The 17,952-nt window shown below is 37.7% G+C and overlaps 1 protein-coding gene across 1 annotated transcript in view; it reads right to left on the bottom strand.

Annotated features, from left to right (window-relative positions):
• Nucleotides 1-17,952, bottom strand: part of Vps50 (vacuolar protein sorting 50) — a 731,402-nt gene that overhangs the window by 379,159 nt on the left and 334,291 nt on the right. Inside the window, exon 12 of the mRNA XM_090374870.1 lies at nucleotides 5,068-5,251. Within this exon, the coding sequence (XP_090230996.1) occupies nucleotides 5,068-5,251 (184 nt within the window). The remainder of the gene's footprint in view (nucleotides 1-5,067; nucleotides 5,252-17,952) is intronic.

Here is a 17,952-nt window from a genome sequence, read left to right as displayed (position 1 = left end):
ATGGCTGATAATGATGATTTAATGTGAATGCACTGATTGATTGTTGTTATTGTTATTTGGTTTTTAGGAGCATTAGCAACTAAGGCCATATTGCTCCGGGAATATGCGGTGGTCATTCCCGACCTTTCCACATCCTTCGTATTTGGTGGTTCACAGGCTCGAACACCGGTCTAATCAAGAAGCGTGTGCTACGCACTGCTGCTCCTGCCCACCTGGCTACGAAGGCGCCTGCACTGATTTGATATATTATGTGAAGTAAGATGGCTTTCTAAGGAAACAAAGTCAAAAAGACTTTATGATCTCAGAAAAGAAGTTTGTTTGTTTGTTATTTTGGTTTTTAGGAGCATTAGCAACTAAGGCCATATTGCTCCGGGGATATGTGGTGGTCGTTCCTTAACCTTTCTGCATCCTCCGTATTTCGTGGTCACGGGCTCAAACCCAAGTCTAATCAAGAAGCGTGTGCTATGCACTGCTGCTCCTGCCCACCTGGCTATGGAGGTGCCAGAAAAGAAGTGAAAATATTCGTGGAAATGAAAGAAACTGCGGCTCAGATTTAGAGACAAGAATTGGATAGCAGATTTTGCCTTTCTTGTGGGTATCACAAGCTATTTAAATGATCTTAATATGAAAATACAGAAGAAAAATCAAGATGTGGGTAACTATACAGCAAACTTTATCAGCTACTTGAGCAGGATCATCAACAGTCGAACATCTATGTTTAGTGGACCAATCTGATTCATCCCCTTCCTTTCAGAGTTTACATAAGTAAAGAACTCTTTGCTGTTTTCCTTTGCATCCTTTGCCAAAGATTTCTCGTAATCTGCCTTCGCCTGCCTAACCTCCTTTGTGACTTGATTACAGACTAGCTTATATCTGTCATAAGCTTCTGTTTTGCCTGATAATTTATATGCAATCCATGCATTTTTCTTCTGTGCCACGAGCCTCATCAATTCAGCCGACAACCATTTAGGCCTAAATCTTGAACAGTATGTCTTAGCTGGTATGAAAAGCATAGTAGCCTCCAAGATTAAGCTCCTGAAGGCTTCCCATTTAGAATTCACCAGTGGTAACGTCATCAGTTGATCCGACTCTATAGAATTTAAAAACTGTTTGAGACCTCTGTATTCACCTTTACGAAAACAAAAACCCTTCCGCTTACCCTTGATCATAATTACATCTTTAAGTAAATCCCGCAACAGTACACTGTGATCACTGTCACCTAGTGGTTCCTTTATCTGCAAATTCCTAGTGCCTGCATCATCATTGCTGATAATCAGATCAAGGGTATTACTTCCTCTGGTTGCCCCTTGAAAATGTTGCTGTAGAAACAATCCTCCAATAGATCACAAAAGTCTTGCTAGCATGCGAGTGACCAGCCGTCAAATTCCAGTCAATATCTGGAAAGTTAAAATCCCCCATTACAAGACATTCCGATTTACTGGCCCATTCTATTTCTCTGCACAACTGTTCATTGTACTCATCAGCGTCATTAGGCCTATAACATACTCCTACTCTCATTTTCCCTTTCCCAGTGTTTATGTTACACCAAACAGACTCAACATTGCACTGTCCACCCGTGTCAACTGGATGCACTTCCTTAGACTTTATGTGTTTCTTAACTAACAACATAACCCCTCCTCCATTCTACCCTTTCCGTACACAGTGTACTCCCCAAATTCCAATTCTGCTCTGCTTATATCTGTGTGATACCATGTCTCTGATATCCCAACAATATCTGCCTTTGATGTCTTGATCAGCATGTCAAATTCATCAATTTTATTTACTATACTTCTAGCATTAGTGTACATGCAAGTATACATGCACTTGTTCTTACTCTTAGTTACACTAAAACAGCCCATGTATTTACCTGTTCCATGATGACTCCAGCAGCTCTTGAAATCCCCAGCAACTTGCTCTCTAGGCTGCTGCTCTTTACAATAAAAGCAGTGCAAGAATCAATTTCGCTTCTGTCTGCGGCTACCGTTAATCTTTTAGACTGTGATTCCCCCAATCTAGCAGTTTTCTGACCAACCTAACACTGCCTCGATAGCATCAGCAAATATTCTTGCACCCTTTCTATTTAAGTGTATCCCCTCCCTGTAGAAGCAGTCTCTCCTGTTAGCAAAAGCAGACCACGCTGAAAAAAATTCTACATCGTGAGCATTGTACAATCTCTACAGGGCAAAATTGATTGACAAGGCTCTCATCATATACCCCCTCCTATTGTGTCTACGCAGAATTGCAGATACTTTCAAATTTAACCCTAATTTGCGACTTTTTTTCAGCATTGATCTCTACTTTTTAAGTAATTCTGCTGGTCTCCTACTCTTAATATCATTAGTGCCAATGTGTACAACAATATCACATTTTGTCCCCTTAAAAGATGATATCTGCTCTAAAACATCATCAAGCTTTTCCCCCCAGGCAGACATGTCCTGTCCTGTTCCACCTATCCTTTTTGCACAATATGTTCTCCGTTTCCCTGACAGTAGACTCACTAAGAATAACCAGTTCTTTTGGGGCCACTGCATTCTGCCTTGGGGTTGCCATCCTGTTGCGTGATGTTCACACTCACAGCTGACGGGCTCCTCAATTTAAATCCTTTGAGAGCATCCACACTCTCTTTCAAGCTCTCATGTAGGCCCATAACAATTTCCTCACACGCTTGATTTCCTCACACTCCTTACATTGTGCACACACAAAGACATTCCCCTTGGCAATATCATGTCCTGCTCTAGACAGGTCTGCAAACATTTCACATTTTGCGCATTGTTTTAGACTGAGGTGCATGGGAGAATCGCCCCCTTCGGTTCTCCCACAAGCCACAGTACTTTGGCTATTCTGTGAACGCTGCTTTTCTGTTCTAGTCTGGGTCATAAGTATAACTTAATTTACAAATGAAATTTAAGAATACTATACTAATCTAACAGATTTCTAATAACACTGCTACATATCTCACAATCTAGTTTTACGTTAAACCTTATGGTATTCTGTATCAAATAACAATGGCAGCAAGTTACGAATGTAAGATCTACGGACACTAAGTATCAAAAATTGCTATCTAAATTCAAAATAAACCATGGAGCTTGTCTTGAACTATAAAGCTAATTATAGAAAATAATTTAGTATAACAATTAAGTCAATAAAACGATTAAATATAAATGAAAACTTTGCGTTCGCCGGAGCTACAAAAATTTTGGCCAAAATGGTAGTAACCTCTTACCGAAAACCTGATTGCATTCTTTGCCAAAGATTTCTCGTAATCTGCCTTTGCTTGCCTAACCTCTTTTGGGATTGATTAGAGCCTGACTTATATCTACAATTCTTTTGTGTTGCCTGCCTGATAATTTATATGCATCCCATGCATTTTTCATGTTTGCCACAAGTCTCAATAGTTCAACTGACAAACGTTTAGGCGAAAATACCTTCAACAGTATTTCTTATTTAGTATGAAAACCCTACCAGCTTCCAAGATTAACATTTTGAATGCTTCCCATTTAGAATTTGCTGTTGATAACATGATCAGTTGGTCCCACTGTATAGAATTTAAAAATCTAAGGCCACCATGGTCACCTTCACAAAAGCAAAAACCCTTTCCAATTACCCCCTGATGGTAGTTACACCTTTGAGTAAATTCTACACTCTGATCACTGCCACCTACCGATTCCTTTATCTGTAGATTATTAATGCATGAATAATCACTGCTAATAATCAGATCAAGCATATTACTCCCTCTGGTTGCCTCTTGAACATGCTGTTGTAGAAAACAATCATCCAACAATTCCACTATCTTGCTAGTGTGTGTGTGAGTGATCAATCCACACGTTCCAGTCAATATCTGGGAAGTTAAAATCCCCATTATAAAACATTCTGATTTACTGCCCCACTCTATTTCCCTGTACAGTTGTTCGTTGAACTCACAGAGTCATTAAGCCTATAACACACTCCTACTCTCATTTTTGCTTTCTCATTGCTTATGTCACACCAGACTGACTCAACACTACACTGTTTACTCACATCAACTGGATGCACTGCCTTAGATTTTATATGTTTCTTAACTAACAGCATACCCCCCCCCCACGTTCCAGTCATGTCTCTTCTTTTTATACACACTGTACTCCGCAAATACAAATTCTGCAAATTGTACTGATTTGCATTAAACATTCTTTATAAATAGTATAATAAAAGTAATGCATAAAACTTATTTTATTTATTTTGTTTTAATAATATGATTAATTTTAAAACATTTTGTAATAATCAGTTTTAATAAAGAAAGAGGGAAAAGAAAATATTATACTTTTTAATTATAACAAAAAAGTTAGAAACGAAAATTATTACATAAGTAAGTAAATGCAGTACATACGAGTTTATTTTATTTTTTAAGCACCATATAATAAATTATTAGGGATCTTAAAAATTTAGGCCTATATTGAAATCTTTAAAAAATTTCATGGCCCATTCTTATTTCGAAGTAATTTCATTCGGCTTACACCCAATAAGGTTGCCCACTCTTGCTCTAGACAAAATATTTGTCAAGCACAGGAGTGGGCAATCTGATTTATTTACTTATTTATGTCTTATTTATTTACTAAGTAAAGTGTATTTATGTTAAAACTCTATGCGGAAAAAATTATAAATTTTTTCAGCTGTAATGCGTTTTATTTATAACACGGGTATTAAAGTTGTCGTCTACCACCCGTGTTATACTGAGGTTGCACTGTATTAGTATACAATTAGAAATGTAAGGCTCAGAAATATAAAATAGATATTTTGTAAATAACTGTGGTAAGTAAAGAAACAAACAAAAAAATAAATAAATAAATAAAAATACACAGGAGAAACCATCTGTTGTTTTAATTGAAAAAAATTAAGGCATAATAGGGAAGTTATTCCAAAAATTTAACATTTGTTACTTAGTTGATAGTGTGACTAAACAACTAATATATACTATAAAAATAAACAAACAAAAGTATTATGGAATAATGAAAATATGTTCAATTCATTTAAGTTTTGAGAGTAACAAGAATAGCTTTATATATACATCATTGTTGATTATTTTTGACTTACCTCCGTACCAAATCAAGTACATTAATGAATTCGTCAAATTTGAATGATGACAAATCAGAAGCAAGGATATATGCTTTAACTTTTTGCTGGACATCTTGCCAGACTCTAGCCAGGCCATGCTCCAATTTCTGGCGTACATAACGACGACTGAATTCACCATTAACCACGATATCAGGTACTTCACCTATAACAAGTTGGACAATCAAAAATCATCCTCAACTGTTATTTGAATCTATTCCAATCTCTACTATCAAGTTATTTATACATTATATAGTTATTTTAGAATATAGATAGTACTTAAATTACTAGCCCAAACAATATCACTGGCAAACATTTTTACCTCCATTAATATACAGCAATTTCTGCAAACTGAAATTGCTGTTTGCAGTCAACCTTTATGCACAGATTTTGAAAAAAGATTCTTAAAATTTCACATCATGTCACAATTTCTACTTGTCTAGGTTTTTATATTCACTCATAATATGTACTATACACCTTACAACAATTTAGGTTAACAGATATGACACTGATCTGTTGTATTACCTTAAAATAATAATGTTTGCATTTGTTAGATTTCAGTAATGTTGGGGAGGGTTAACAGGTTCAACCTTATCTCTCTTGCAATAATGGAAAGACAGTTTTTTTTTTTTTTTTTTTTAATGAAAACCCCAAACACGAAAGGTATCAAAACCTATAGTACTTAGTACCGTGCATGGGTTGAAGGTGAAGTATGGGGGGAGGGGGATGCTGGAAACTTTGCTCTAGACACTAAACATGGGTTTCACCACTTCAAGCCTCCAATAAGCAAAGTGGTGGTATTTCACCGGTTGATGAAAGTAGTGACTGAGTTGTAGTGACTATGTGTAGATTCCAATCACGTGCTGTATTACCTCACCACAAATCTAAGGATGTGGCTCTCTGGGAAAATTATAGGTAAATCTTTTACTATTCCACAGTGTGGCAAGAACTGCAACCACAGGCCTTGCCACAACCTAGAAATAGCAAGAACTGTGCAACCACATTGATAATTGCTATTTCTGCATGACAAAAATATAGAGATAGCCAGAAAAAGCAAGTTCATCATTAACTATCCTCTGAAATCATGGGAGAAAGGAAGCAGTGATGAATACAGTGAGGATGATTGTGTTGCAGGCTTTGCTGGTCTGACCACATCAAAAATTTGGATTGCAAATCAAAAAATTATACGACATCACACTTAAGCAAGCACAGTTTGTGATTTAAACTTAATCTAAAGAGCAAGCAGAACTCTTTGGTTCTAGATTATAACAGTGGAAATAGGAACTAAAATTACAGGATATCAAAATTGTCACACAGTTGTTTTTAAAATATTTTGTTATGGAGGATGGTGTGTAAAGAAAGATATTAGTGGTCTTCCAAATGAACTGGGCACTGACACAATGTTAATGAATGGCATATATTTCCTTATGTCCAAGATACTGTGTGCAATAAAGTACTGAGATGCCAAAACTTCAATTGATAATGACTTTGCTCAGAATGTCTGTGGTGATTATAAGGAAGCTGGATTACTCACTGATCTACAGGAAGTTACAGAAAATACTGTTTTCTATGTTTAGTCATAGAACAGAAAAACATAATGTGTAGCAGTGGGAAAAAAGGAAGGAATTTTCATAATGGAGACATAATAAAAGATATGTTACATTGGTTGTACAAGAGAAGGTTCTTTTTCACCTTAGCATACAGTGTAAAGCTTGGATTAATGAAGAATTCTGTTAAAGCTCTGGATAAAGAAAGTGGATTCTGCTACCTAAGGGAAGTATTTTCCAATTTAACAGATGTAAACTGAATGAAGGAAGAATTTTCATTTGGTCTTGATCAAAGATAATACATTTGAAACTAAGCAACAGGATACAGAAGAGCTTTGCAATAATTTAAAGCAGTTATGGATGGATTTCTTGGTAGAAGGAAAGAAGTTAATTATGAATCTCTGGCATCAACTTTAATGTATTGTTATAAAGATATGGATTGCCCAATATTTCTGAAAGTTCATTTTCATCATTTCCATCTCAGTTTTTCCTCAAAATTTGGGGGAGGTAAGTGACAACCAAGAGGAATGCTTTTATCAGATTATATCCACAATGGATACTGGTACCCAGGACACAGATTTTTTTTTTTTATTTTTTTATTAACTAGATTTTCATATTCAGCTAGCCAAAAAGGTCATGTTAGGTTTTACAACTCAGGAGGGATATGTGCAGAAAACGGTTCATACAAACAAATTTTTCATATAGATAAACACACTAATAGAAAGGAGTGCCAAATACTAAAGGTTAACTCGAACAATCAGTGCAGGGGGGGCACTTTATTTATTTTTTTTTTTTGTTTTGCTTGTAAAAAAAAAAAGTAAGGTGCAGCCATTATCAACCCACTGCAGGATGGAAGCCTCCTCAACAATTCATGCTGAGGGAAATGGACCATAATCTGCCACGCTGGTCCAGTGCGGATTGGCAGATAGACCGTATTCAGCAGTCAGGGGCTTGAACCCCGGTCTACTCAAAGAGCGTGTGCTACTGCACTCTCGCTCCTGCCCACTCGGCTACAGAGGCTGTCTTGTTTTGCTTGAATCCTTCCCAAATATTCAAATAACACAAGCTGACCTCTTTAGCTTTAAGTTGGTGTGTATTTCTTTTTTCCGTTAATCTTCAGTATACATTATGAAAAAAAAGCTTTCTATCAAACACATTCCAATGCATATAAGCAGAAAATCACACAGACGACTAGACCTCCCAATCATGATGAGGAAATCAACGGGTAGGAGGAGCTAGGCACCATCACTGCTTCTTGCAACAATCAATTGAAAAGGCTGTCACATAGTAAAAATGAACCGAAACTACAAAAACTATCCGTAAACTAACAAAATCTATCACCAACTGCATTCTGTTAAATGCTCATCAATCAATCATTTAAACTTGTGATGTTTTTTTTTTTTTTTTTTTTTTTGATTTGGTAGTTGTTGGCGCATCGGCTTCTGTGGCCATATTGCACCTCCCAAGGTTTTTGCAGTACTTTGATCCAAGCCCGAGGCGGGAATCGAACCCGCGACCTTTGGGTTGCCGGGTAGGTACTTTACCCACTCGGCTAGCCCGGTCGGCTAAACTTGTGATGTAGTGACATATGCAAGTATGTCAAGTGAAGGCAAGGCATGATGAATTCCCTCAACAACTTAATCTGATGGAATAGCTAGACTACATCACAAGATTTAAGCCAAGTCAGTGCCAGACCTTAAGCACCTTCACAACAGTTGTCAGTGAGAGGTCCTTGCTTCCATCATCATCATCACAAAAAGAGAGCTTATCCATTGCCATCAACGATATCCCACCAAGGTCTTGCACCAGATATGATGGGTCCCACAATTCATCCTTAAGAGCGTTAGTGTCTTCATCATTGGTGCACTCCTAGAAATCTTTAATGGAATCCTCACAATGCAAAGTTTCTCAACAGCCTGGAACCAATATATTGTCTGACCAATCCCCAAAACACATGGAGCAACCTCAGTTTCACAATTCAGGCCAATAATGGAATCCTCATGTCTCCTCAGAGTCATGGAGAAGTGCCTTCTTCCCATCCTAACCAACAAGGTTCTGCCATGTGAATCACTATTCATTCACTATGCCTTGAAACGCAGGTCCACCATTACCAACCTGCTGCAAACCACCAACACCATTCTGGGGCTCTACAAGATAGGGCTGAGATGGCAATTGTTTATCCGGATATCCAATCTGCATTTGACAGCATAGACAGCCAGCCCCTCCTGCAACTTTGGGAGTAATACCAGATAAAAGGAAATATACTGGAATTCTTGAAGTCACTGCTTACGATGAGGGTCCTTCACTTGACTGTGAATAAAAAATCATTCACAAGGAAAGTTTGTGCAGGTGTTCGCCAGGGCTGAGTTCTTTCAGGGCTCCTCTTTACGGCTACCATCCACCCATTCCTGTGCCAGCAAACAGAATTTATGAGTTATGCAGACGACTTGAAGCTCCTCTATCAGATCCACGGGACCGTCCGACCTGATTCTATTTCTGAAACCATTATTAAGAGCCTTAAGAATCTGATTACATACTTGGCACAGTTTTCTCTTAAGATAAATCCAAACAAATCTGCACAAATGGTGTTCTCACTCAAATCAAACTCAACACAACTAAACCTGGAAATCCAAGGAACCCCTATTACCCCAGTAACCAAGCACAGAGATCTCAGCATTATCTTCGACATTAAACTCAGTTTCAATTACCATGATGCAGACATTCATAACAAGGTCTGCAGATCCAGATGGCTTCCGAAGCAACACCTCCTTCATGTCACAGAGCCTGAGTACACACTCCAATACACATACCAGTTTCGGCAGCCAGTCATCACCTACGGTTCAGAAATCTGGGCATCGCCAACGAAAACAACACTAACAACCATTGCATCTGATGAGTACTGACTTCTTTGGTGGGTCCTCTTCAAGCATAAACTGCCACCACCACTTACACATACTTCAGATATCACCCAACTACTAAATTACAGAAAAGTCTCCAAACGTATATTCACCCTCCGCTTGCACATGTCAATTAAAAGGATAGCAGGTGAAGTCAATATGGCAGGTTTTTGGTAGATGTGCAAATTGGAGGATCCCCCCCCTCCCGAAACCCTTAAGAACCCTCCCCTCCCTGCAGTCTGTGGCGGGGAGGCTTAGGATAGACAATAGATTCCTGCCCATGGAGATGCTCCACAACATTCAGGAGATGAATGTGGACTACAAAAAAGTACATAGAGGACAAATCCTACAGAAGACGTGTCATCAGGGAACAGATTTCATCTTGCCGCATGACTGCCATCATCTTTTCATGTTCTTTCCTTTCCCATGTTAATATTAATTTTATATGTAAAATATGTAATTATATATATTTTACATTTTAATATATGATTTATGTAATTTTTCCTATATTATTTATTTTATATTAAACTCCTAGTATTGTCGCTGTTATGGTTATTATTGCATCAGGCAATCATGTAACTATTCACTGCCTGCAATAAAGATATTAGCTGCACATGTTGCTTACTCACTTGTTCTTATATTCTTATTTGCTATGACCATATACAATGTTAATTTTGTGCAGCCCACATGTGAAGTGTATATATTGCTTGTTAAGAGAAGAATATATTTCTTGTTAAGAGGAGAGACTGCTTCTACAAGGATGGGATATATTTAAATAGAAAGGATGCAAGAATATTTGCTAATGCTACTGGGGCAGTGTTAGGTTGTCTAGAAAACTCCAAGCTGGGGAAAGGGGGGGGGGGATACACAGACTAATAGATTAACAAAAGTGGCAGGCAGAGGTGAAAGTGAGTCATGCTTCTTTTGGAATGAGTAGCAGTCTGGAAAGCAAGGTGCAGACGATTTCAAAAACTGCTGGGAGTCATCATGGAACAAGTAAATACACGGGTTGTGTAAAGGTAACTAAGAGTAAGAACAGGCGCATGTATACTGCTATGTACACCACTGCTAGGAGAATAGTGAATAAATCTGATGAATGAAGTGCTGGTCAAGACATCATAGGTGGATATACTTGGCATATCAGAGATGTGGTATAAAAGAGATATGAGGAATGCAGAATTGGAATTTGGGGAGTATAATGTGTACAGAAAGCGTGGACAGAATAGGAAGTGAGGAGGGGTTTTGCTGTTAGTTAAAAAACATATGAAATCTAAGGCAGTGCATCCAGTTGACACGAGTAGACAGTACAAAATTGAGTTAGTTTGGAGGGACATAAACTCGGGGAAAGAAGGAAAAAGAGTGTGCTATAGACCTAATGCTTCTGATGAGTGCAACAAACAACTGTACAGAGAAGAGGGGGGCCCAGTAAAACAGTCTAATAATGGGGGTTTTAACTAACCAGATATTGACTGAAACTTTTGGGTTGGTCAATCACATACTAGGTAAGACGTCTGTGGATTTATACGATGATTGTTTTCTACAGCAGCATGTTCAAGAGGCAACCAGAGGAAGTAATATTTGATCTGATTATGCATTAATTAAAAATCTACATAAAAAGGAACCAGTGATCACAGTGTACTGATGTAGGATTTACTTAAAGATGTAATTATCATCATGGGTAAAGGGAAGGATTTTTGCTTCGTAAAGGTGACTGCAATGGTCTCAGCCGGATTTAAATTCTATACACTCGGACCAACTGATGATGTTACCAACAGCAAATTCTAAATGGAGAGGATTCAAAGAATTAATCTTGGAAGGTACTAAGCTTTTCATACCAACTAAGAAATACCATTCAAGGTTTAGGTTTAAATGAATGTCAGATGAAGCAATGAGACTCGTGAAACAGAAGAAAAATGCATGGGATGCATATAAATTTTCAGGCAACACCGAAGCCTATGGTAGATAAAAGCCAGTCTGTAATCAAGTCACAAAGGAGGTTACGAGAAATCTTTGGCAAAGAATGCAAAGAAAAACAGCAAAGGATTCTTTACTTATGTAAATTCTAGAAAGGTATGAATCAGATTGGTCCACTTGATATCGATGTTTTAAGTATTGATGACCCTGCTCAGGTAGCAGACAAACTGAATGAGTATTTTGCATCTACATTCGCACATGAGGAGTTATTCAGGGAGGGGAATGCCAGAAGGTTATCATACTTTGTCAGGGAGCTAAATGATTTTTTAATAACTGAGACCAAAGTGGAGGAGAAATTTATGAAGTTAAATATAATAAAGGTATCTGGGGTGGATGGGTTCTATATAGTTATATTAAAGGAGGTAGCAAAGTATGCAACAAAACCCTTATCCAATGTTATGAGAGTACCTTTGGATTCAGGGTAGGTCCCGATGTACTGCAGATGTGCAAATGTATCCCTAATTCACAAAGAGGGAATCAAAGGGTGACAAGAGTAATTACAGACTTGTTAGTTTAAATTCTATTCTTGAGAAAATAATGGAGTGGCTGGTTAAAGAAGCATTGCAGGATCATCTAGACAAGACTGCAGTTATAATTCAGACATGGCATGGGTTTGTTAAGGGGAAATTTTATCTGATCAATTTGATTGGATATTGCAATGTGGTCACAAAGGAACTGAATGCAAAAAATAATTTTTAATATCAGATACTTGGATTTCAGGATAGCTTTTTACATGGTTACACATAGAATGCTGTACAAATTAGAGCAGTATGGCATTAAGGGCAAGTTGTGTTATGGATAAAGGGGTGGTTGAGTGGGAGAATAAGGAGGGTGGTAATCAATGGACACTACTCATCTTGGACTAATGTTATTAGTGGAGTCCTGCAGAGTTTGGTGTTGGGCCCATCGTTGTTTTCTATATTTATCAATGATATCGATGAGGGTAAATCAGGCTTAATGTCCAAGTCTGGAGATGATAAGGTAGGCAAGATTGTTAATGACAGTATGCTACTGCAATAGGATCTAGAAAAGTTGGGCAGATGGGCTGAGAGTTGGCAACTGAAGTTTAATGCTAACAAATGCAAAGTACTACATATGGGTGGTAGTAACCCCAGCGTAACATTAGCATTAGCATTTAGCATTAGTAGAGGCATTTGATGCAAGAAAGCAAGCTTATGCAGCATCAGCCAAAAAAAAAAAAAAACACTCCCACTTCACTCCTCTGTTCGTTCAAATTACCTGTCCAGCTGAGCCTTAAACTTATTTAGGCTATCAACTTCCACGACAAGGGATGGAAGTCTGTTCCACCAACCAACCACTCACTGGCTAAAGGCAAATTTCCGCACGTCTATCCTACATCTGTCTTTCCTCAATTTGAATTTATGCCCTCTCAGGTGATTATTCTGAGCGAGAGGAAGAATCCCATCAGCATTGAGCATGCTCAAACCATTCAATGCTTTATACACCTCTATCAGATCACCTCGCTGGTGCCTAGTCTCCAGACACTCAAACTGTACAGTACCAGACTCAGGATAGTGGAGAATGAAAAAGAGAACTGGGGATAATTGTGAGTCAGATATGAAGTTTTCTGAGCAGTGCAGATAGGTTGCAGAGAACCTCATGGTGTCTTGTCAATGATATTACTTGTCAGTCAACTCCTTATCCCAGTTACCAATAATTTTGGTAACTGGGAAAAGGAGTTGATTATAGTTCATAGTAATACAGTTGAACTCTATATAATGATCACCCAGGATCATAGAGTTTTTAATGAGAAAAAGGGTCATTATATAGGAAGGAGATTACATCAATCAATCATTTATAAAATCAGCAACTAAACAAGTAAAAACTTGAACATTTAATGTAATTCTACTAATACAAAATAGTATAACCTTATTTATAATATGTACTACAGTAATAAACAAGAAAATTATGATTTGTATATTTTGCATTGATTATAGAGTGCAGTAATGTTACAATTAAATTGTAAATTTCATGACATAGGCTACATGCCTATCAAGCCCTAAACAATAGAATTGTAGTAGTAGTAGTGGCATGTGATCCGAGAAAGCAAGTGTATGAGCTTATGCAGCATCAGCCAAAAAATAAAAAAAATCACACCATTCCCTCCAAATGCCTGTCCAGTTCCTCCTTAAATTTATTCAACCTATCAACTTCCACGACAGATGGAAGTTTGTTCCAGCAATTAACCACCCGCTGGATAAAGGCAAATTTCCGCACATCTATTCTACATCTGTCTTTTCTTAATTTGAATTTATGCCCCCTTAGGTTCATAATCTGAACAAGTGGAAGGATCCCATCAGAATTCAGCGTGCTCAACCCATTCAAGGCCTTATACACCTCAATCAGATCACCGTGCAGGTGCCTAGTCTCCAGCCACTGCAATTTGCAGAACTTAAACCTCTCTTTGTAAGAGGATCCCTTCATTCCCCTCAACAAGTTGTTGCCCTTCTCTGTACATGCTCAAGCAAATCTACATCCTTCCTAAAATGAGGTCTGCAGACCTGTATGCAGTACTCATGGCCTGGCCTGACCATTGCCTTATACAGAGGGATAATCACCTCCTTTTCCCAGCTAGCAAAATTCCTATATATCATTGACAAAACCCCATGACCTGCCCTGGCAGCCTGTCTGCCATTCCTCAGAAAACTTCATATCTGACTGCACAATTACTCCCAGGTCTTTTTCATTTTCTACCACCTTAAGTGTAGTACCACACAGTTGGTGCGTTTCTCTGCGGTTATATCCTTGACAAATGCAGTACTTTGCATTTGTCAAGGTTAAACTTCAGTTGCCACTTCTTAGCCCATCTGCCCAAATTATCTAGATCCTGATGCAGTAGCACACTGTCATTAACAATCCTGCCAACCTTTGTATCATCTGCAAACTTTGACATTAAGCCTGATATACCTTCATCAATATCATTGATAAATATACAAAACAACAGTGGACCTAACACCGAACCCTGTGGGACTCCACTAATAACATTAGTCCACGAAGAGCAGCACCCATTGATTACCACCCTCTGTCTTCTCCCACTTAACCATCCTTTTATCCATTGTAGCAACTTACCCTTAATACCATTCTGCTCCAATTTGTACAATAGTCTTCAATGTGCAACAGTGTCAAAAGCTTTCCTGAAATCCAAATATATGATATCAAAATTATTTTTTGCATCCAGTTCCTTTGTAACCACATCATAATATCCTATCAAATTTGTCAGACAACACTTTCCCTTAACAAAACCATGCTGTGTCTGAATTATTGCTGCAGTCTTGTCTAGATGATCCTGCAATGCATCTTTAACCAGCGACTCCATTATTTTACCCAGAAAAGAAGTTAAACTAACTGGTCTGTAATTACCCGTGTCACCCTTCGATTCCCCTTTGTGAATTGGGGATACATTTGCACATCTCCAGTCCGTGGGAAGCTCCCCCGAGTCCAAGGATGCTCTCATAATTATGGCTAAAGGTTTGTTAGTTGCTTTGCCACATTCTTTAATATAACTGGATAGATCTCATCCACCCCAGGTGCTTTTCTTATGTTTAAGTTCAACAATTTCTCCTCCACTTTGCTTTCAGTTATTACAAAATCATTAAGTATCCTGCTACAATTTGATAACCTTCTGCCATTTTCAAACCTTAATAATTCCTCATGTGTGAATGTAGATGCAAAATACTCATTCAGTTTGTTTGCTATCTGAGCAGGATCATCAACAGTCGAATCATCAATGTCAAGTGGACCAATCAGATTCATTCTCTTCCTTTTAGAGTTTATATAAGTAACGAAATCCTTGCTGTTTTTCTTAGCATCTTTTTCCAAGGTTTTCTCGTAATCTGTCTTCGACTGCCTTTGTTTCATACTTTCAAATAATCTGTCAAAACACGCTGTTTCAATGGTAGAGCATGTTTTAAAAGGGAATTAGGAAGGTGCACAATAGCAGATATTTCACTTTTGCAGTTAGGGTGTGTTCGAGGAAGAAAAAAAAAAATTACAAAAAAGTTCTAATCCTTGAGAGCATCTTTCTCTAAAACTTCTTATTCAACCACAGTAGGTTCTCATCTTCATTTCAAATTTCAGAAGATTCCATTATGTCTGCAATGAGTTCCTCTTCATTCGTACATACCTAGAAACATTCAATGTCCGAATCCACTTCTGCACAATCTTTCAAGCTTGAGTTTTCCTGTAAGTTTCAGTGATGATGCACATGCTCAAATATTTCTTCTTTATTATTGGACTGTTCTTTGCAATTAATAGAGTTGGAAGCATGTAAAACTTCACAAATTACTTTAACTTTTAGAACACATTGCATCATCAAGGCTATAAATCCAGCATGTTTGAAGCAGTTGGTGATCACTTTTTTGTCAACTTCATCCCATGCAGAAACACATTGCCTCCAGGATGTCGATTTTGCATTGAATTTTGCTCTCAAGACATGTCACAATTTTGTTTAATAGCATTCTTCAGTAGTTTTTCTTAAAATACTGGATAATACCTTGGTGGCAGGTACCCGACAGTGACTGAAAGTAGGTTGTTCACTTGACATAGAGGGATGCTGTTATCCACAAACAGCAAATTTTTCTATTCTTCTCACTCATCCTATGACCTAAGTCCCTGATCCACTCCATAGATATGTGATGTCATCCATGCCATTTTCTTTGCTCGATACAAAGTTGGTAATGGCTTCAGAATTTTAAAGCATCAAGGCTTCTAGGCTTTCCCAATATCCTGGCTGCAGTCTGTCTACAAACAGTTCTAATCGTGACTTGAACTCCTGCTGTATTCTCTCTCTTTTTTTGGCAACTCTCCATTTCTGTTCTTCTGCTCACACCTGGAACTTCTTTATGGTCAGTTTGTATGCCAAATTCAGCAGACATTCAAATATACGTATCCATTCGTGTAATATGCTAAGTCCAAATCTCAAACATGTGGGTCATCAACTTTCCTTTGTGGCATTGCTTTTATTTTGCTAAAAAGTCTTTTACCATTGTCTCTGAGTAGATGCAGTCAAAGCAACTGCACTGCATACCTTCCCATCTATCATCTGAATAAGAACTTGTGTTGGACTAGCAGAATGACATGAAGGAAGTGTCAGTCCAACACATCGCAGATTGACATGAAGGAAGAATGATTTAAGTGTGTTTGTTTAGCTCTCAACGTGTGTACCTAAGTTATCTCCTTTCTAAGTTACCAAAATCTTTTTATATCCTAAATCTTTTCATTGATTTTGTTAATTTCTGATCTCTGTGTGATATGCCAAATTGTTAACCCCCAACTGTATTTTACCACATTGTCACATACAGCGAAATATCATTCAACAAATTGTCTTGTACACCGAACTGTCATGGACCAACCAAAGTGTCATACAACAAATTGAAGTAGCAGTAGCCAAAAACAATGCAAGAAGGCAAGCTTATACAGCAGTAAAAAAAAAAAAAAAAACACCTTCCGTCATATCACTTTTCCAATTTCTAATTCTTGCTTGAATTTATTCAAACTATCCACTCCTACAACATCAGATGAAAGTTTGTTCCAAAATCAACAATCCACAGATTTAAGACAAATTTTTGGATATGTATATTGCAATCATCCTTCCTGAATATCAATTTATGATGAGACTACATGCATGCCACTCATGTATGTAGTTTAAGAGGAAGGATTCCATCATTATTCAGCTTACTCAGACCATTCAAATCCTTATATATATCCCTCTATCAGATCTCTTCCCAACTTCTAATCTGCACCCATCCCAACAGCTCGACATCCTTCCTAAAATGAGCGTTCCAAACCTGTATGTAGTACTCAAGATGGTACCCAACTATTGCTTTATACAACAGTATAATTACCTCCTTTTCTCTACATGAACTGTCCTAGCAGCATGTTTGCACAGCTCAGAGAACTTCATATGTGGCTACATAATTACCCTCTGGTCATTTTCATTCTCCACCACCCTAAGTATAGTACCGTACAGCTGGTACGTAAGTTAATTTGGGATTACTGGATTCAGTACCTTGCATTTGTCAATGATAAACTTCAATTCACTTCTCAGCACATCTGATTAATTTCAGATTGTCATAAAGTTTAATTAGATTATTATTATTATTTGTAACATTTTTTGCCAAACGAAGGATATTATTTAAACATTTCTAAAATGAGACCTGAAAAAGTAATCCAGAAACAAAGAGGGAAACAGACAGACAGAAAGAAGCACTGGATTTGAGTATGGTCATGAAAGAATAAGGCAAAACTTCTGCTTTACATATAAACTATGTGCTATGTTGGTGTTTCTCTAACATTCATTAGCATTAGTAGAGGCATATGATGCAAGAAAGCAAGCTTATTCAGCATCAGCCAAAAAAAAAAAAAAAAAAACAAACGCCACTCCCATTTCACCCCTCCGTTCGCTCAAAATACCTGTCCAGTTGAGCCTT

This window comes from Mastigoproctus giganteus, chromosome 1, assembly GCF_048544385.1.
Source record: "Mastigoproctus giganteus isolate SK-2022 chromosome 1, ASM4854438v1, whole genome shotgun sequence".
Lineage (NCBI taxonomy): Eukaryota > Metazoa > Arthropoda > Arachnida > Uropygi > Thelyphonidae > Mastigoproctus > Mastigoproctus giganteus.
The sequence above is the reverse complement of the archived record's forward strand: the minus strand, read 5'-3'. Positions and strand labels throughout refer to the sequence as shown.